The 20822-nt window shown below is 45.3% G+C and overlaps 1 protein-coding gene across 2 annotated transcripts in view; it reads right to left on the reverse strand.

Moving 5' to 3' along the window:
- Positions 1 to 18581: 18581 nt before the first annotated feature.
- The window catches only part of LOC122694357 (C-C motif chemokine 3-like), a 47111-nt gene continuing 44870 nt past the window's right edge, over positions 18582 to 20822 (reverse strand). The window contains exons 1-3 of one of the 2 annotated variants that reach the window (XM_043903002.1): positions 20038 to 20670; positions 19464 to 19578; positions 18582 to 19057 (exon numbers count right to left, since the gene is read on the reverse strand). In XM_043903002.1, coding sequence (XP_043758937.1) covers positions 18967 to 19057; positions 19464 to 19578; positions 20038 to 20113 — 282 coding nt within the window. In that variant the 5' untranslated portion in view covers positions 20114 to 20670 and the 3' untranslated portion in view covers positions 18582 to 18966. Of the gene's footprint in view, positions 19058 to 19463; positions 19579 to 20037; positions 20671 to 20822 lie in introns of those variants that run through there. The other variant, XM_043903003.1, reaches the window with a different exon arrangement.

Genomic DNA, 20822 nt, shown 5'->3' on the forward strand with positions numbered 1-20822 from the left:
CTTTTTCCTGTCTTTTTTTTTCTCTTTCTTGAGATAACAACACTAACAACTTAAGGTGTGATAAATATTTGTCCCCTTTGCTATCTAGATTAGAAACTGTTAGTCTTCCCCCTTCCTGAATGACTTAATTTTTAAGAAGATGCTGATTTGTGTATTTCCTGTTGCTCTGTAAATGACTATTGCCCAAATCTGAGACATTAAGCTCTTCATGGTGGCAAAGTCACAACCCCAAAATAGGCCTAGTGTTCATTCCAGAACACGCTAAGAGGGTTAGAACTGGTCCTGCCACAAACACTACCCACCCTGCTCTGTAAAAGCAGAAGATGGGGGAAGGTGGAAAACAAGAGAACTCTCAGAATAGTGAGTCATCATTACTGAAATTGCCCATATTGAGGAAGAGAGAAGAATCCTTTATTGTTAAATTGACTGAGGGGTAGATGACAGGAGACACATTATACTCACTGTTTCTATTCTCCCTCTTTCCTGGGAACAGCATCCCCAAAAAATATTAAATGCAACTGACCACCTCCCAAGATACAAGATGGGTTCTGATTAAAATAAGTCAATTTGCATCTTGGGGTTTTTTTTTTAAGCTTATCATTAGAATGTGAGTATTTCCCAAGTCATCATATTGTTTGAAAAGGTTGCCTAATAGCAAACCAAATGAAGACACCGTAATTTTCTTTACCATTTTCGTATTGTAAACAATTTAAATTAGGTTTAATTTTATTTTTATTTTTCTCCTTTCAAACTTTTTTTTTCACTTATTTTTAATTGGTGGATAATTCCTTTGCAGTGTTGCATTGGTTTCTGCCGTACGACAATGTGAATCAGCCGTAAGTATACATATATCCCAGCCCTCTTCAAACTCCTTCCTACCTCACCCCCATGTCAGCCCTAAGGTCATCACAGAGCACTGGGCTGAGCTCCTTGTACTATTCAGCAGCTTCTCACTAGCTATCTGTTTTACACATGGGAGTGCATTTATGTCAATGCTATTCTCTCAGTTCGTCCCACCCTCCCCTTTCTCTGCTGTGTCCACAAGCCCATTCTCTACCTCTGTGTCTGTATTCCTGCCCTGCAAATATGTTCATCAGTACCATTTTTCTAGATTCCATATATATGCATTAATGGATGATATTTTTCTCTTTCTGACTAGGTCTGATTTCAATGGGGACAAAATATTCTTATGCATAAACCTTTTTCCATATTTAAATGTATTTTTTCATTTTTAAATTAATCTATTTTAATTGGAGGATAATTACAATATTGTGATGGTTTTTGCCATCCATCAACATGAATCAAAAGAGAAATTAACAGTAACACAATAATAGTTGGGGACTTTAAAACCCCACTCACACCTATGGATAGATCAACCAAACAAAAAATTAACAAGGAAACACAAGCTTTAAATGTTACAATGGACCAGTTGGACCTAATTGATATCTACAGGGCTTTTCACCCCAAAATATTGGATTTCATACCTTTTTCTCAAGTGCACATGGAACATTCTCCAGGATAGATCACATCCTGGGGTACAAATCTAGCCTTGGTAAATTTAAAAAATTAAATGTGTTTACATAGGAAATTTATTCCTCGACATGAATTATCTTGGTCAAAGGTTAAGATCATCTTAAGGTTCCTTATGTATGTTAGCACCATTCCCAGATGATGCTAGTGGTAAAGAAATTCACCTGCCAATGCAGGAGATGCAAGAGAAGCGGGTTGGATCCCTGGGTCAGGAAGATCCCCTGGAGTAGGAAATGGCAACCCACTCCAGTATTCTTGCCCAAAAAGTTCCATGGACAGAGGAGCCTGGCAGGCTACAGTCCATGGGGCCACAGAAAGTCAGACATGACTGAGTGACTGAACATACACACATACATAACATGTCTTTGCTTTGTGTGTATTGAGGCCCTCGATAAACCTCTCTTGAACTAGTGGGTGTCTGAAAGGCATCCCACCCTCTGCAGGTCCACCATTCCTGCAGCCCAGTTTTGGATCATACAATTCTGTCTACCTGGATGTGGTTTAAAGTGAGGTGTGTTGCTCAAGACTCATGGCGTTACTGCAAATGCCACATCTGTGATGTGAGAACAGCTGTGGAATAACAAAAGTTTCTGCTGGGGGAAACTATGACTGCAGGGCTTCTAATGAGAAGGAACCAACTTAAGTGTGGTCCCAGGATGACACCAATATCTCACCTCCTCTCGCTGTGGAAACCACTTCCCTGTAAACAGCCCAAATTAAGTGAGCATTTGAACTATTCTTGCAAATACCCTGAGCCCTGTGGTTACCCAAGACCCCTATTGCATATACAAGTCAACAAGGCACCACTATGCTTAATAACTTCCTCTCTCATTACCCCCAGTTTCTATCTCCCCATAGCCCATGGCTTAGGTCTTAAGGGTAGGGGACATCGCTTGGACCCCAGAAGGGGGCAATAGCGAGTAGTTCTGGCCCTCCCTGCCCTCCTCACCATGGCCCTTTGTTCTCAGGACTCCTCTTGTGGGTGTCCTCCTGCTGCCCTTTGCTGTTGACCCCCGAGTCCTGGCTCAGGTCAGACCACATCACCAAAGGCCTATGTACAGAGCTACCAAATGAAATGCAGGACTTCCCAGTGGATTTTCAAAATGCCCTGGGCTATCTGTTTAGGGGAGCTTTTCTTTCTGGAGGAGCTGTAGATTTCTATTCTATACACCCAGAAGATGGGGTGGGGGCTTGTCCTATTGTGAGACTGGGAAAAGTGAGTGGGTTTTCAACAGGAGGCAGAATCCAGGCTCAGTTGCTTCCCAGTCATCAGCTGAGTAGTAAAGTCACCTCAGTGCTACTTTATAGGTGATTTACAGAGTTAGTCTCTCGCTGGAAAAATCTTCTCTTAGACGAGGAAAAAATCTCTTCTTAGATCAGATTGAAAGTGAAAGTGGTAGTCACTCAGTCTGTGTCCAACTCTTTGGAACACCGTGGACTATAGCTCACCAGGCTCCTCTGTCCATGGAATTCTTCAGTCAAGCATACTGGAGTGGGTTGCCATTCCCTTCTCCGGGGGATCTTCCTGACCCAGGGATCAAACTCAGACCTCGTGCATTGCAGGAAGATTCTTTACCATCTGAGCCACCAGGGAAGCCCCAGATAGAACTGAAATGAGGCAGACCATTCAGTTAGCTGCCTTCCCTGCAGAGGGAGATAGAGACCAAAACTAAGATTAGAGTAAAAATAAGTGAGGAAGGAATTCATCCAAGATGGTGACTTAGGGAGATCCTGAATTCACCTCTTCCCACGGACACAATGAATCTTTAGGTACATATTGGACAATTTCCTCTGCAAAAAGACCTGAACACTAGCTGAGCAGCTACTTCACATCACCAAACAAGAAAAGAGCCACAGTGAACAGCACAGCAAGATGGCAGACTAAAAAGACCTCATGCTCACCTCCTCTCCCAGGATCACCAGAATTATAACTATTTACAGAACACCTATCAATGAAAAAGATTGGAACTTACCAAAAAAAGATCTTCTCCAACTAAATATATAAAGAAGGAACCACAAGACAGGAAGGGAGGAGTCACAGTACAGTCAAGAGCCATACACCCAGGTGGGCAACCCACAAACAGGAGAACAATTACAATTACAGAGCTTCTCCCCAAGGAGGGAAGGGTCTGAGCCCCACATCAGCCTCCCCAGTCCAGCTGTCCTGGGCCAGGAAGATGAGACCCCAGAATATTTGTCTTTGAAGGCCTGTGGGGCTTACGTTTAGGAGTCCCAGAGAGCTGTGGGAAATAGAGTCTCCACTTTTAAAGGGTGCACACAAAAATCTCACCTGCTCCAGGATCAGAGCAGAAGCTGTCATCTGACAGTAGCCTGAGACAGACCTACCTGCTGATCTTGGAGAGTCTCCCAGAGACGCAGGAGGCAACTGCAGCTCATCCTGGGGACACAGACACCGGCAGCAGCCATTTTGGAGGAAGTCCATTCTACCACATGGACACTGCTGCTGGCAAGCACCATTTTGGAATCTTCCCTCCAGCCTATTAGTCTTAGGATCCAGCCCCATCCACGCCCACCAGCCCATAGGCAGCAGTACTGGGACATCTCAGGCCAAGCAACTAACTTGGCAGGGACACAGCCCCACTTATAATCAGACGGGCTGCCTTAAGACTGCCTGAGCACATGGCCTTCTTTGAACATGGCCCTGCCCACCAGAGGGCCTAGGACCCAACCCTACACACCAGTGAGCAGGCGCCAAGTCTGGGACCCCCAGAGTCCTATAGCCAGAGACCCTGGAACCCAGCTCCACCCCACAGTGGGCAGGCAATAGCCTCAGAATCCCCAGCCCCTCCCTCCAGTAAGCCTGCTCTAGGCCTGTCTCACCCATCAGTGGGTTAACACAAGCCCCCGGAAAACCTCAGCCCTGGGCCTGTGGGTCCAGCCCACTTACCAGCAGGCCAGCACCAGACCTCAGACCAGCTGGGCCCGGCCCTGCCCACCAGAGAGCCGGCTCTAAACTCAGCACCAGCCTCACCCACCAGCGGGCCAACATCGGCTCTGGGACTGACCAGGCTCAGGCCCTGCCACCAGCAAGGCAACACAAGCTTCAGGATGCCCTAGACCCCACAGCCAGCTGTGTCAGAATTCAGTCCCACCCACCAGCAGTCAGACTCCAGTTCTGGAACTCTTGGACCCTGTAGCCAGAGCCTAGGACCCAACTCTGTCTACTTGTGGGCAACCAGTAGCCCTAGGACCTGAATTCACCCACTGGTGGGTGGGCACCAGCCTGGGGATCTCCTGCACCCCAACTTTGCCCACCAGTGAGTCATCATTAACACCAGGGTCCCCCAGGGTTCTGCAGCCAGCCTGCCACTTGACTCTGCCCTATGCCTGGGCCCCACCAAGAAGTGACTGTCAGCCTCTACACAAGGGAGGGCCTGGAAATCAACAGACCAGGAGCCAACTAAGCCTGCTAGACTACCACTACTACTGACTACTAGTAGTCACCCTACCACAACAGAAGGGTCCAAGCAGCCCACATCGGGGAAATCCCTGTAGAATATAGCTCTAGTGACCAGAGGGGATGTGCTGTTGGGACTCATGGGACATCTACAAAAGGTCACTTCTTCAAGGTCAGGAAACATAACCAACTTACCAGATATGTAGAAATAAGAACAGCAAGGTAGACAAAACAAGGTGACAATGGAACATATTCCAAATGAAGGAACAAGATAAAATTTCAGAAGAAGAACAAAGTGAAGTGGAGACAGCCGATCTACTCAAGAAATAGTTCAAGGTCATGATTGTAAAGATGATCAAAGAACTTAGGAGAAGAAGGGACAAACAGAGGGAGAAGTTAGAAGTTTTAACAAAGAGAAAATATAAAGAACAACCAGAGATAAAGAATACAGTAGCTGAAATGAAAACTACACTAGAAGGAAGCAACCATATACTAAATGATACATAGGAATGAATCAGCCAGCCAGAAGACAGTGGTGGAAATCACTGAAGATGAACAGAAAAAAGGAATAAAGAGAAAAGAGGAGAGTTTAAGAGACCTCTGGAACAACATCAAGCATAATCACATGTGCATTATACAGGTCCCAGAAGGAGAAGAGAGAAAGAAAAGGGCAGAGAACATGTGTGTTCAGTTGCTCGGTCGTATCTGACTCATTGTAACCCCAGGGATTGTAGCCTGCCAGATTCCTCTGTCCACAGGATTCTTCAAGCAAGAATACTGGAGTGTATTGCCACTTCCTTCTCCAGAGGAACTTCCTGACCCAGGGATTGAACCTCTGTCTCTTGCATTGGCAGGTGGGTTTGTTACCACTAGTGCCACCCAGGAAGTACCTCAGATAACGTATCTGAAGACATAATAGCTGAAAACTTCCCTAACCCGGGAAGGGAAATGGACATCTGAGTCCAGGAATCACAGAGTCTCAAACAGGATCAGCCCAAAGAGAACCACATCATAACACATTGTAATTAAAATGGCAAAAGTTAAAGAGAATATTAAAAGCAGCATTGACAAAGCAAAAAATTATATACAAGGAAATTACCACAGGCTTTCAGTAGACTTCTCAGCAGAAACTCCGCAGGCCAGAAGGGAGTGGAATGATATATTTAAAATGATGAAAGGGTAAAATCTACAACCAAGAATCACTCTACCTGACAGTCTTTCATTTGGATTTGATACAGAGATCAAGTTTTACAGACAAGCAAAAGCTAAAAGAGTTTAACGCCACCAGACCAGCTTTACAAGAAATGTTAAAGGGACATCTGTAAGCAAAAAGGCCGTAACTAGAAACATGAAAACTGTGAAAGGAAAAGGCTTATCAGTAAAGGCAAATACACAGCAAAGGTAGTAAATTAACCATGTACAAAGCTAGCTATTGTTGTTTAGTCGCTAAATTGTGTCTGACTCTTTTGCAGTGCCATAGATTGTAGCCCACCAGCCTCCTCTGTCTACGGGATTTCCCAGGCAAGAATACTAGAGTTGGTTGCCATTTCCTTCTCCAAGGGATCTTCCTGACCCAGGGATTGAACCCATGTCTCTTGCATTGGCAGGTGGATTCTTTACCACCAAGCCACCAGGGAAGCTTGTGCTAAGGTAATAGGAAGGTTAAAAGACAGAAGTAGTAAAACCATCCATATCCACCATAAGCAGTTTAAGGCATATACAAAACAATTAGAAGTAAAATATGATATCAAGATCAGTAATCATGAGGGGAAGAGAATAAAAGTGGAGGGTTGCTAAAATGTGCTCAAAACTAATATATCAGCAACTTAAAATATAGTATATAGATAGATTGCTATTATAAACCTCAGAGTAACCACAAACCAAAAATCTATAATACACACACACACATACACACACACACAAATAACTAGAGCTCATCACTGAATTCAGTAAAGTTGCAGGATACAAAAGTAATATACAGAAATCTGTTGCATTTCTATACACTAAGAATGAACTATTAGAAAGAAATTAAGGAAGCAATTCCGCTTACAATTGCATCAGAAAGAATACGATTCCTAGGAATAAGCCATACCTAAGAAAGTAGAAGATCTGTATTTGGAAAACTGTAAGACACTGATGAAAGACATCGAAGACAATACAAACAGATGAAAAGATACCATGTTATTAATGATTAATTGGAAAAATTAATATTGTTAAAATGACCATGTTACCCAAGGCAATGTACAGATTCAAGGCAATCCCTATGAAAATACCAATGGCAATTTTGACAGAACTAGAACAAATATTTTTAAAATTATATGGAAAAAAAATTAAGTCTCTGAATAACCAAAGGAATCTTGAGAAAGAACAGAGTTGAAGGAATCACACTCCCTGTCTTCAGATGATACGACATCACTACAATAATCAAAACAATAAGTCACTGGTCAAAAGCAGACACAAAGATCAATGAAACAGAACTGAGAGCTCAGAAATAAACCAATACACGTACATTCAATTTAATCTATGACAAAGGAGGCAAGGATGGAGAAAAGATTGTCTCTTCAGTAAGTGGTACAAGGGAAACTGGACAACTACATGCAAAAGAATGAAATTAGAACATTTTCTCACATTATATACAAAAATAAACTCAAAATGGATTAAAAACCTAAATATAAGACTGGAAACCATAAAACTACCGTTTCTGAAAGAATGTGTGGGGTCTGGCTGGTTGCTGCTCAAAAGCCAATATAAACAGGCCAGGTTGGTGGAAAGGAAAGTTTGCTTTATTTCAGAATAAAGTAGGGGCACGGAAAGTGAAGGTGAGCATCCGTCCAAAGGCCAACTCTCCCCTCACTGGCAACCAGTGGGGCAAGAGCTTTCATAGACAAAGGAGAGGGCTACACACAGGAGCAGCACCATCAGCTCTAACAGTCATCTGCAAATTGCTCATCAGTGGTCTGACCAGCATCATCTTGGTTGTTTCAGGTACAGCTAACCTTCTGTTCCAGGGTCTGCTTTTTCCCATTTCTTTGAGGCCAATTCTTGGAATTGTGGCAGCTTGTGTCATAGACACAGTCTGGTCATTACATACTTAACTTCTTCCTGGTGTTTTGGTATCTATAGGACAGCTCCCAGCATCTGGCTCAGAATATTATCTATAGCCCTTGAGAAGGAACCAAAGGTCCTTGACTATGCTCAATGACTACGGACTGTTTTCCTTTGTTTCTGCATTTCTCACTTCTCTGATTAAACTTATTCTTTGCCTAAAATTTTCCGCAGACTAAAGGCAGGCAGAGGACAGGGCAGGGTGGGGGGAGGGGAAGGGCAAAGGCCATAGGGCTCTGTTCTGTTTCCCTACAAGAAGAGAACATAGGCAGAATGTTTGACTCTTTGACATAAATCATAGCAATATTTTTTTGGCTCTGTCTCCTTCAGCAAAGGAAACAAAACCAAAAATAAATTGGACTTGATTAAACTTAAAAGTTTTTGCACAGCAAAGGAAACTATCAGCAGAATGAAAGGATAACCTACTGAATGGGGAAAGTATTTGCAAGTGATATGACTGGTAAAGAGTTAATATCCAAAATATATAAACAGCTCATGCAACTCAACAATAAACAAACAACCCAATCAAAAAATGAGCAGAAAACGTGAATAGACAATTTCCCAAGAAGACATCAGATGGCCAACAGAAACATAAAAAGATGTTCAACATTGTTAATTATCAGGAATATAAATCAAAACCACAATGTGTTATCACCTCACACTGGTTAGAATGACTATCTTCAAATGGACCACAAGTAACAAATTTTGGTAAGGTTATGGAGAAAAGGAAACCCTTGAACACTGTTGGTGGGATTGAAAATTGATGCAGTCATTGTGAAAAATAGTATGGGGGTTCCTCAAAAAACAAAAATAGAACTACCACATGATCCAACAATTTCACTCCTGGGTATACATCAGGAAAAAGAGAAAACACTAATTTGAAAAGATACATGCAACCCAGTGTTCATAGCAGCATTATTTAAATTGCCAAAGTATGAAAACAACCTAACTGTCCCCAGTATTTCAGTAGATGAATGGATAAGAGTATGTGGTTATATACATGAAATGTTACTGAAACATTAAAAAAGAATGAAATTTTGCCAATTGCAATAACATGGATGAACTTGGAGGGCATTATGCTTAGTAAAATAAGTCAGACAAAGAAAAACAAATACTGTGTGTTATCACTTATGTATGGGATTTAACAAATGAACTAGTAAATAGTAAGGAAAGGAAACAGACTCACAGATAAAAAGAACTAACTAGTGGTTATCAGTGGGGGATGGGAACAGAGGAGGAGCAAGATGAGGGAGACAACGAAGAGATGCAAGCTATATGTAATGAGATGCAACTATATGTAAAATAAATAAGCTACAGGTGTATACAGCATAGAGAATGCAACCAGTATGTTACAATAGCTATGTGCATGCTAAGTCGCTTCAGTTGTGTCCGACTCTGTGCAACCCTATGGACTGTAGCCCACCAGGCTCCTCTGTCCATGGGATTCTCCAGGCAAGAATACTGGAGGATTTGCCAAGTCCTCCTCCAGGGATCTTCCCAACCCTGGGATCAAACCTGCATCTCTTATATTTCCTGCATTGGCAGGCAGATTCTTTAGAACTAGCACAGCCTGGGAAGCCCCATAATAGCTATAAATGGAGTATAATTTATAAAAATTTTGAATCACCATGTTGCTCACCTGAAACTAATACAGTATTGTAAAAATATCTCATTTTTTTTTTTTTTCCAAAGTGCCTCATGAGAAGGGGATAGAAGAGTCTGAAATGTGGTCTGGCCATTAACCTCGACCTCAGCGTGACCACCCGCAGTCAGGAGGGAACACACAAACTGGGAGCTTCTCCCCAAGAAGCAAAGGACTTGCAACCCAACAACTGAGAACTTTTACCTGAGAAGTTCTTAGCCTGACTTTTAAGAACCGCCCTTGAGAAATGAGCTCTCTAAACATCTGGCTTTGAAAACCAACGGGGCATGTGTCCAGGAGACCCAAAGGGCTGTAGCAAACTGAGAAATGCCTCTTAAGGGGCTCCTGAGGCAAACACGCTCGCCCCAGGACCCAGCACAGAAGCACCAGGCTTAAAGACAAAAACACACATTCATTCATCGTAAAGCAGCGACCTGAGGGGCCGGCCGTTGGGATAGTCTCCAGGATAGGACATGGTGGAACCATTTTGCTCTTTTCCTGCTCTCTACCAAAGCCAGTCGTCAGCACTGGGTTTTTTGGTGGTGGTGGTTTTGTTTTTTCCTCGGCCGATGACATTTTTACCTTCTAACCAGTGGGTGGCATCTTTGTGCTCATCCCCGCCACACTCCAGCATACGTGCGTCCTCCAGAGAAGGACTTTCACACACACCTGGTGCCCAGGATTTTCCATCTGGTATCCGGGCTTTGCAGCTGCTTCTGGGGGACGCCTCGTGAACGTCTGACTCCAGTGGCCACAGGGCCTTGCCTTCCTGGGTCCCTCCAGACTGTACCAACCAGGGAAAACAGGCTGCCAGCCTCAGGGCACAGCATGAACAGGACGTTGAGACAGAGCAGCCTCTCTGTGAAAGAGGCCTCTTGGCTTCCCCTCGTGCCTCAGCCTGAGGGCCGGGCTTTAGGTTTGAAACACATCTAGAGGCAACATATCCCTGAAAGTTAAAAATGGAAGATGATTTTGCAAAATAGTGATTTTTTTATAAAATACTAGCACCTAGTGCATCATCTATATGATTCACGTAAATTCATTCTTGTTATATATTCAAGCACTGAAGTCTGTGCTGTGTGCTGTGCTTAGTTGTGCCGTCGAGTCTCACTCTCTGCGACCCCATGGGCTGTAGCCCACCAGGCTCCTCTGTCCGTGGGATTCTTCAGGCAAGAATACTGGAGTGGGTTGCCATTCCCTTCTCCAGGGCATCTTCCTGACCCAGGGATCGAACCCAGGTCTCCTGCATTGCAGGCAGATTCTTTACCATGTGAGCCACCAGGGAAGCCCAAGAATTATGTACCGTTCTTTAAATCCTAACAATTCCACCAAGAGCTAAGTATCCCCATTTGATAGAAGTAAACATGTTGGATCAGAGAATTGAAACAACTCACCCACTGTCATATAGCTAATAAATAATATAACTAAAACGTAAGCCAATATCAGCATTTCTCCAAGCAGCCCAGAACCATCCGGCAGGTTGTTTAAAATAGTCACAATCAAATTTCTTGAATTTGGATCCAGGGAATCTGGATTTTTTTTTCAAAATTCCCAAGTGATTTACATGAAGCCAAAAAACCAAAAACCACAGAATTAGTCAACAGAATTTACCACCCTTCTTAATAAGATGCATGTGGCAATAGACATGCTGCTGCTGCTGCTCTCTTCAGTCGTGTCTGACTCTGTGCAACCCCACAGACAGCAGCCCACCAGGCTCCCCCATCCCTGAGATTCTCCAGGCAAGAACACTGGAGCGGGTTGCCATTTCCTTCTCCAATGCAGGAAATTGAAAAGTGAAAGTGAAGTCGCTCAGTCGTGTCCAACCCTCCGCGACCCCATGGACTGCAGCCTACCAGGCTCCTCCGTCCATGGGATTCTCCGGGCAAGAGTACTGGAGTGGGTTGCCATTGCGTTCTCCAAATAGACATGTTACCTGAGTATTATTTTCTTAGAATCCATGGATCCACAAAATCAATGGCTAACATTAGAGAAGAAAAAAATAATCAGCCAATATATGCAACAAGACTTCTATAATGAAGGGCAAATGATTTATTAGACCAATTATCTAGATCAGGTTTAGCAGACTACAATCCTCAGAAGAAATCCAGCACAAAGCCATGACTTCTCTGGTGGTCCAGTGGTTAAGACTCCAAGCTTCCACTGCAGAGGCCACCAGCTTAATCCCTGGTTGGGGAACTAAGATCCCTATATGCCATGTGTCATGGCCAAAAACGATTCCTGTTTTTGCAAATAAAATTTCAGAGGAACACAACCTTGCCCATTCCATTCCATAGAGTCTGTGGGTGCTTTCCCACAGACTGTTACTGTTACACTGTTACTATGGCAGAGCTGAGTCTATATGCCTGCAAAGCCCCAAACTTTCACTATCTGATGCTTCATGGAAAACTTTCCTGAGTCCTGGCCTAGATTATAATTTCAAGAATAAGAAAGTTAGACTAAATCAGAGTCTCTGTTTTAAAATTCAAGAGGGAGAAATTCTACATGCTTATGAGAAATGCAAATGTACATTACTTTTTGTTAAGCCCTACTCACTTTGCTTTGATTTAAACTCTCTGTTTTCCCAGGTGGCATGAGTGATTAAAAAAAAAAATAAAAACAAAAACCCACCTGCCAATGCAGGAGACACAAGAGATGAGGGTTTGATCCCTGGGTCAGGAAGATCCTCTGGAAGAGGGAGTGGCAAACTCACTTCTGTTTTCTTGCCTGGAGAATCTCATGGACAGACAAGCCTGGTGGGCTACAGTCTCCAGGGCCACAGAGTCAGACATGACCGAAGCAACTTAACATTAGCACTTTTTTTTAGGATTAAAAGGTGGAATTTTGAAGGTCAGTGTTTTTGAAGCATAATGACAGTTTCTAGCAAATTTTAAAATGTACAAACTCTTCAATCTATCTAATTTCAAGGAATCTATTTCAAGAAACACTATGTAAAGATATAAAGGTGTAGGCACATAGTTCTTTGCAGACCTGTTAGTGAAAGCAATGAAAGAGAAACAAATTTATCAAAAAAAAAAAAAAGAGAGAGAGAGAATAGTTTAAAACATCATAGTACATGGGCTTCCCTGGTGGCACAGTGGCTAAGAATCTGCTTACCAATGCAAGGGACAAGGGTTCGACCCCTGATCTGGGAGGATCCCACATGCCAAGGAGCAACTAAGCCTGCAAGCCACAACTCCTGAGCCTGTGTGCTACACCTACTGAAGCCCATAAGCTTCACCCATAAGCCTAGAGCCCACGCTCCTCAACAAGAGAAGCCACTGCAATGAGAAGCCTGTGCACCGTGATGAAGAGAAGGCCCCAACGGCTCCAACTAGAGAAAGCCTGCTCTCAGCAACAAAGACCCAGTGCAGCCAAAATCAAACTAACAAAAAAACAGTGCACAAACATTCTAAATTTTAAAAATTCATAGTACACCCACATAACAAATATGAAACCACTAAAAAGGAAGAAGTATTGATATGAATGTGCTGAGATGAAAAGATATCAATGATATTAATTTAAAACTCTGAATATGGAATATACCTTTCATGTGGGCAGCTGTAAGTACCTGCCTAGACTGCAATTCACATTGGTCAGGAGTTCCCTGGTGGCGCAGTGGTTAGGACTTGGTTCTTACTGCCAAGAACATAGGTTCAGTCCCTGGTTGGGGAACTAAGATCCCGCGAGCCACCTGCTGTATCCAACAAAAAGTTCGCCTTGGAAGGCCCCCTTTCATTGGTTAACGTCTTGTTGAGAGTAACTGGTAGAGACGTTAGCACTCCCTAAACATTAATAGCCTATGTGTTTCCCTACATTGAAGATGAATTGGCCTCTTGTGACTACTTCTGGTGAATGGACTGTAAGCAGAGTTGATGTGTGTCACTTCTGGGCCAGGATAGTTAAAAGGAGCATTCCTTTTCTGTCTCCTTCTTCCTTATTCCAGAATCAATAGCTGCTAGGATGGAAGTTGCCTGGATTTCTGAGTCACCACCTACAGGCAAGCCGCTCTGAGGTCAGTACTGCTCAAATATGGTTCATGGACCAGCAGCATCAGCGTCACCTGAAAGCCCATGGGAAAAGCAGAGCTGAGCCAGATCCCAGACACGTAGCATCAGAGTCTCTGCCGTGGGGACCAGGACTCTGTGCTTAGACAGGCTTTCCAGGTGGCTCTGGTACACACTCAATTTTGAGAACCAGTGACCTGATCTACATCAGATCTGGTGCCAGTGAGAAACTTTTATTTTGTTAATCCACCGGGGGGTTGTTTGTTAGTCAGCTATAGCCTGTCCTATCCTGTCTTATCCAATACTTTGGCCACCTGATGCGAAGAACTGACTCATTGGAAAAGACCCTGATGCTGGGAAAGATTGAAGGCAGGAGGAGAAGGGGATGGCAGAAGATGAGATAGCTGGATGGCATCACCGACTTGATTGATATGAGTTTGAGCAGGCTTCAGGAGTTGGTGATGGACAGGGAGGCCTGGCGTGCTGCAGTCCATGGGGTGGCAAAGAGTTGGACACGACTGGGCAACTGAACTGAACTGATCCTAACGATTACAGAAAATAAACATAAAATGCTGAACTTTTCTTCCACCAACCTTAGCATCATTTGAGCAGATCCCATAACCTTCTGGCCACATTCAGTAATTAAAATTCTTTCAGTTTAAAACTCCAACCTCAAATTTGATCTCATTTCCACTTCTCACCCCCTCCACACCTCCCACTGGTACAAATCAGTCTTAGAGATTTTGGAGCAAGATGAGTCTTTAGCTTGGTCCTGGACCCCCTCCCCTCCTCTCTTTTAAAGGCCTAGTTCTTCTGGTGTGTTAGGGAGAAGGCGGTCTATGTGGGGTGATAATGGAGTAAAGAAAGCTTCTTGTAAATGCACACAGATGTAGTCCCTGTTCCCTTCTGCTTGTTTTCTCTGCCTCTCTTTTTAATACCAACAAGTCACTGGTGCTCTCTTGGGCAGCACATGCCTTTCTTTGCATGGAAGGGGTTCTGTGGGTCCTTTCTTCGTCTAGTTCCCTGATGTCAGCACCCCACTCTTGCCTGCATCCTTCACCTCTCCCTCCTCCCACACCACTGGCATCACACCTGGGCCTTTGCTAGTCTGAGGGCATTAAGAAAAGGCTCCCTCTTGACACACACCTGGCCCTGTGTTGGATGTAGGACTGTTTAGGGGTCATGCAGACTGGACTTCAGCATCCTTTGCCCACACAGTCACAGACCTTTATGGGTATCAACCCTGAGACCATCTCACCAGCACATTAGAGACCCTTCAAGCAGGAGACCTATTATTGTTAGGATAAGCATTTTGAGTCAGAGAGGATACTATTAGTAATATTCTGGCTTGACCAGCAAAAATGGGGTCTTCTTCAGACAAGGTAGGATACATGATTCTCCAATCTGTGTGGTGTAAACGAGAAGAAGGTTCAAGCTCCAGAACCTTCCATACACATTGCCATATTGAAAACGGATAACCAAAAGGACCTACTGTATGGGACAGGGAATTCTGCTCAATGTTATGTGGCAGGGGAGATGGGAGGGTGGCTTGGGGCAGAATGGATACATGTAATGCATGGCTGAATCCTTTTGCTGTCTACCCGAAACCATCACAACACTGTTAATCGGCTATGGCCCAATACATAGCCCAAGACAAAAGTCAAAGGTTTTTTTGAAAAAAAAAAAAAAAAGCTCCAGAACCTTCCACAAGTTGGTTTGACGAAGAGGAAATTCACTCCATGTGAAGGGAGCATAGCTGCCCCCACACTCCTTTCTCTGCCCTGCCTCTCATGTCAGTTTCTTTTCTTCCACTCAGTCCGGCTCAGGAAGTGGACAAGTTCATTCTACACCTACAGGAAGAAGAAAGAGTGGCCCACCTGCTGGGTTCCACCTTTGTGAGGAAAGGTCATTACCTCTTCTCTTGAAACCACACGAAGTCGTCTCAAGTGGGGGGTGGGGACTGCAAGCAAGCTGACTCACTCTACAGCTGATGCCCTAGGATGAAGCTCTCAAATTGAAGGGAGATCAGAAATTCAGAAAGAAACATGGTTTATGGTGATACTTGAAGGACCACTGGATCGTTTGCCTTTTTTTTTTTTTTTTCTGGATCAAGTTTTGCCTGAAGGTAATCTACTTCTTGAAACTTTAGCTATGAGAACTATTAGGAACAAGTTCCCTTTATCATCAGTTAAGTCAGATTGAGCCAGCTTTTCTGATTTGCTGTTCTTCAATCCCTCAGTCATGTTCCACTCTTTGCAACCTCATGGACTGCAGCACCCCAGACTTCCCTGTCCTTCATTATCTCCCGGAGCTTGCTCAAACTCAGGTCCGTTGAGTTGGTGATGCAACCCAACCATCTCATCCTCTGTCATCCCGAAATGACATAGACTGCAGTGCTGCAGGCAGCAGACCCCAAAAGTGGACTTGGCCGAGGGCAGTAGCTGAGGTCAAAGTCAAGGAGGACATCTCTAACCAGCAGGACAGCTGGTCACCCCCATGACTTCTTTTATATTCTCACCAAGGCCATCTGCTTACCAAGTTTGCATCAAAAAGGAAAATGCAGAATGTTGAAGACTGATTGCTTCATGCATACATCAGCAAAGCCGTCTAAGAAAGAGACTAATTCACCTAGAAACTGGCTCCTCCGATAGCAGAGAAGGAAAAAATATATAGTTTGCTTAAGAGAAACCCTTTCTGCTTGCTGGTTGAGAATCAGTCATCTGGAAAAGCAGAATTCTCCCCTCCAAACTAATGTTAGTATAAGCAGAAATGACGGGATGGGAGACTAGAAAGGACTAAAAGTGGAATCCATAAACATTCTCAGACCCCCTCCTTTAAAAATTCATCCTGTGAACAAAATGAACCCTCATGTTCTCTGTGAGGAGGCAGGGAGCTGATCAGGGCAACCTCCATACCTTGTGGCATCATTTCATCAGCAGAGGGCAGTGAGGAGCCTGGAGTCAGTTACATGGGTGAGAGGGGTGGGGAAACGGGATGCCCAGAGCTCCCAGCACTGTGCTATGAGAGAGGAGTCCTAAAACCCTGTTCTGAAAGTAACAGTAGCTGACAGATTTTCTGCTAATTAACCATCCATCGGACTTGACTAAAAAACAGATCAGAAGCCTTGAAAAACTGGAAGGGAGTTGTATTTCCTCTGAAACCCCAAGACCAGCCAAAAACAGGCTATGACTACACCCCAGCATCAGTTCTCAAACTAGCTGTACATGAACTGTATTTACTGTAATTACTGCTGTGCAGGTTTCACCCAGATCTCATTACAGCCTTAACTTTGGAGGCGAGCTCCTGGCAATGAAGTTTCTAGAAAGCTCTGCCTGGACTTGTCTGGTAGTCCAGTGGCTTAGAATCCACCTGCCAATGCAAGGAACACAGGTTTGATCCCTGGTTCAGAAAGATTCCACATGCTGAGGAGCAACTAAGCCTGCTTGTCACAACTATTGAGAATAAGGTCTAGAGCCTACATGCTACATCTAGTGAAGGCCGTGCACGAAAGTAAGGGAAGCCATCTCAGTGAGAGGAGCTTCCCAGAGGTGCTAGTGGTAAAGAACACTCCTGCCAATGCAGGAGACATAAGAGACGAGGGTTCAGTCCCGGGGTCAGGAAGATCCCCTGGAGGAGGGCATGGCAACCCACTCCAGTATTCTTACCTGGAGAATCCCATGGACAGAGGAACCTGGTAGACTACAGTCCATGGGGTTGCAAAGAGTCGGACGCAACTGAAGTGACTTAGCAGCAGGCAGGCACGTCAGTGAGAAGCCTGTGCACTGCGACAAAGACCCAGTGCAGCTAAAATTAATTAAGTATTTAAAAAATAAAAAGCTCCCCTAAATGATTCTAATGTGAATTTGAGGTTGAAAAGCACTACTCTGCCTTCAGGCCAATCCTGGGTTACTCAACTCCGACAAGAAATAGGCAGCCTTTATGAGAGATGTGCACCCCAAGCAGTGTTACCAGGTAAAATACAGGAATCCCAGTTAAAATTGAATTTCAGATACACTACAAATAATTTTTGTATAAGCATGTCTCAGCAATTGCATGGGCCATCCTTATACTAAAGAATTCTTCCCCCTATAATTATATTTAACTCTGACTACTCTAGCTCCCAAACCTCAGCTCAGATGTGGCTTGAAGAACTTTCCCCAATAAAGCAGAGTGGGAACAATGGAGAAGGCGAGCAAAGCTCTCAGTCAACTGGCGAGTAGGGGATCCTTGCTAGACTGCAGGCAGGGTTGGCTAGACTGTCACCAAGGCAGGCACTCAGCATAGCACTACTGTAAGTACCTAGCATCAAAGCCAGCACCCAATAAACCCTCAACAGGAGTTAGCCATCATCTTGAGGAAATCATTCATGAAAACACATTTCTGTGTACAAATACACATCACCTTGGTATTCATTTAAGTAGGAAAACTTCCTAGACCATATCAATTATGATTTGGTTGTAAAATAATGTGTTAGGGCTTCCCTGGTGGTTCAGTGGCCTTCCAATGCAGGGGCCACGAGTTCGTTCCCTAGTCAGGGAACTATGATGGCACATGTCAGGGGTTAACTAAGCCCTGGTACCTCAACTAAAGAGCCCTTGTGCTGCAACTAAGATCCAACACAGTTAAAAATATAAACAATTCTTAATAAAGATAAATGAAAATCTTTTTACTTAAAATTATTTTTTAATTAAAAAAAAGTGTCAGTTTCAAGTTTCCAGGACAGCATCTCCAAGGGAATGTCTGATGTTCTTGTTCTAGGATACTTTTTCTTTCTCGTGGTTTCTGCCCCTTTTCATATTCCCCTACTTTCCCCCCAGTATTAGTCTCAATCGGTCATTCTGGCTGCTGGGAAGACAAAATCAAGAGTCACCACAAGGAAAAGGCTGGTTTACCTTTTATAGAAGAGCCTTCAACATTTTGAATCACGGTCCTGGGCAAAACCACTCAACCAGCATTTGTTGTTTGGCTGCCAGGAGAGGACCAATCACACTGACTGATCCATGTACTGAGAGTAAGGACAGTTACGGAGGAAGGGGAGGGATGCTTGGGGAAGAGGGTGACGGGGGGTCAGAGCAGGTATTCATGACATCACACACTTCCATGGTGGAAATAAATGACAAAGGTTAAATAGGAGACATTAAAGTGAAGGAGGGCCCCAGTGAGTGGTTGGGGAAGGGGTGTGACCCACAGAAGAGGTGCCTTTTGGAGCCCCAGGGTCATCGCCCTGCTTCCCCAACTGTCCATCTTCCCTGAAGCTCCCAGGCCACTCAGGGATTCAGCTCCAGGTCGGTAATGTATTCCTGGACCCAGTCCTCACTGGGGTCGGCACAGACCTGCCGGCCTCTTTTGGTCTTGAAGCTGTGGAGAAGAACGGAAGGGTTACACACTGGTGAGTGCAGTGGGGGGGATCCTGGGCCCCCAGGGACCCCCCTCCTTCTGCCCCGGACACCTCAGGGCCTGTCCACATGCTCATATCATGCCCCCTTCACCCTGGGGTTCACAGACCTTCCTGGGTCTCCTGTGGGGGTCCCCTCGGAGAGCCAGCATCGTTGTTTGGCAAATGAGAGGGGAGGACAATTTCTTGCTGTCACCCCTCTCCTCTCCTCCATCTGCCCAGGGGCAGACCCCCCAGGACGCTCTGCAGGTCCCAAACCAGGTGAGAAAACACGGCAGGGGCCCCCCTGGTGTCCTGAGCTCCGAGGAGGTGTCTCAGGCCAGACCCCCAGGCTCCTTCCCCAGGGCAGGCAGGAAGGCTGGCCCTTACATGACGCCGGGCTGGGAGCACTGGCTGCTGGTCTCATAATAGTCGTCCACGAATTTGCGTGGGATCTGCCGGGAGACGAAGGAGAAGCAGCAGGCGGTCGGGGTGTTGGCACCAACTGTGAGAGACGGGACAGACCATACTAAGTCCTTGTTCAGGGGGAAAGGCAGCCAGCTGCCCCTCGAGGGTCAGGCAGACCTGCAGGAGACAGCGCTGGGGGTGGGGATGGGGGCGGGGGAATCCAGGAGGAAGTGGTGCTATTTCAACTGGATTCCAGAGGAGAGCAAAGGCTACACTGGGAGCCCACTGGACACAGATTCCACCTTTTGTCAGATTCCCGCCTGGGCCTCATTTTCCCAGGAATCAAAAAAAATGGGCTTCCTTCCCACTGTCTCTCAGAGCCAGAGAATAGAACTGCTACAAACCCCCCTGGGAAGGAAAGTTCTGCTCAGGAAATAGTGTCTGAAGTCTCTCTGAAGCTCTCTGCTTAAGGGCTCAGGTCAAAGACTTCGGCCCTGTGGCCGAAGCCCCAACCAAGAGTGGGGGACAGGCCTAAAGGAAGGGAAGACAGACTCACGGCTGGCCGAGCAGGTGTGGGCAGAGAGGGCCGCGGTGAGCAGCAGGACAGCCAGGGCGGCCCCGCGGAGCTCCATGACGCCAGGCGGGTGAGAGGGTCAGGTGGGGCCAGTGGAGCTGGACCCGGAGACCAGAAGTTACAGCCTCCTGCTGGGGTCTGAGCTGTGCCCTCTCTTTATAGGCAGCCTTGGGACACTAGAGGACGGAAACTTGTGGAGACCGAGGCGGGGGGTGTATTTTTCATCACAGCATTGGTATCATGCTGTGAGTGGCAGAAGCCAGGAAAGCTTTGGGTCACCACAAAGGCTCAGCGTATTTGCAAGAACGGTCGTGTTGCTTTCTTGATGGGGAAATGGTTTCCCCAGTGAGAGAAGGTGAGAGGCTGGTGTGACCCTGTGACAAGTTCATGCGGCGCTTTTTCACAAGAGCAGGTCTCTACACCAAGCATCCCCCGACAGAATTGAACCTTCTGGGACCCACCCCCAGCTGTCCCGACAACACAGCTCTGACCTACACCATAATACCATGGAGTCTTGAGAAGGCCCCCTCAAGCTAAAACCACACCCTGCAACGGGACAGCAGATCTGGGGAATTCTCAGCTGCAGAAGGGGCCGGAGTGAGGCTGGCCTTTCAGACTTTGGCTCATTCCTGAAACATTCTACCTTAAGCTTTTGATTGTGAGGCATCCATTTTGAAGATACCCATCTTGAATAAGCACATCACCTTATACAGAACTAGATCATGGGCCAGGCTGCCCTACCCATGAAGTTCCCCTTTTAGAAATTT

The sequence above is a fragment of the Cervus elaphus genome, chromosome 5, assembly GCF_910594005.1.
Source record: "Cervus elaphus chromosome 5, mCerEla1.1, whole genome shotgun sequence".
In the NCBI taxonomy this organism is placed as follows: Eukaryota; Metazoa; Chordata; class Mammalia; order Artiodactyla; family Cervidae; genus Cervus; species Cervus elaphus.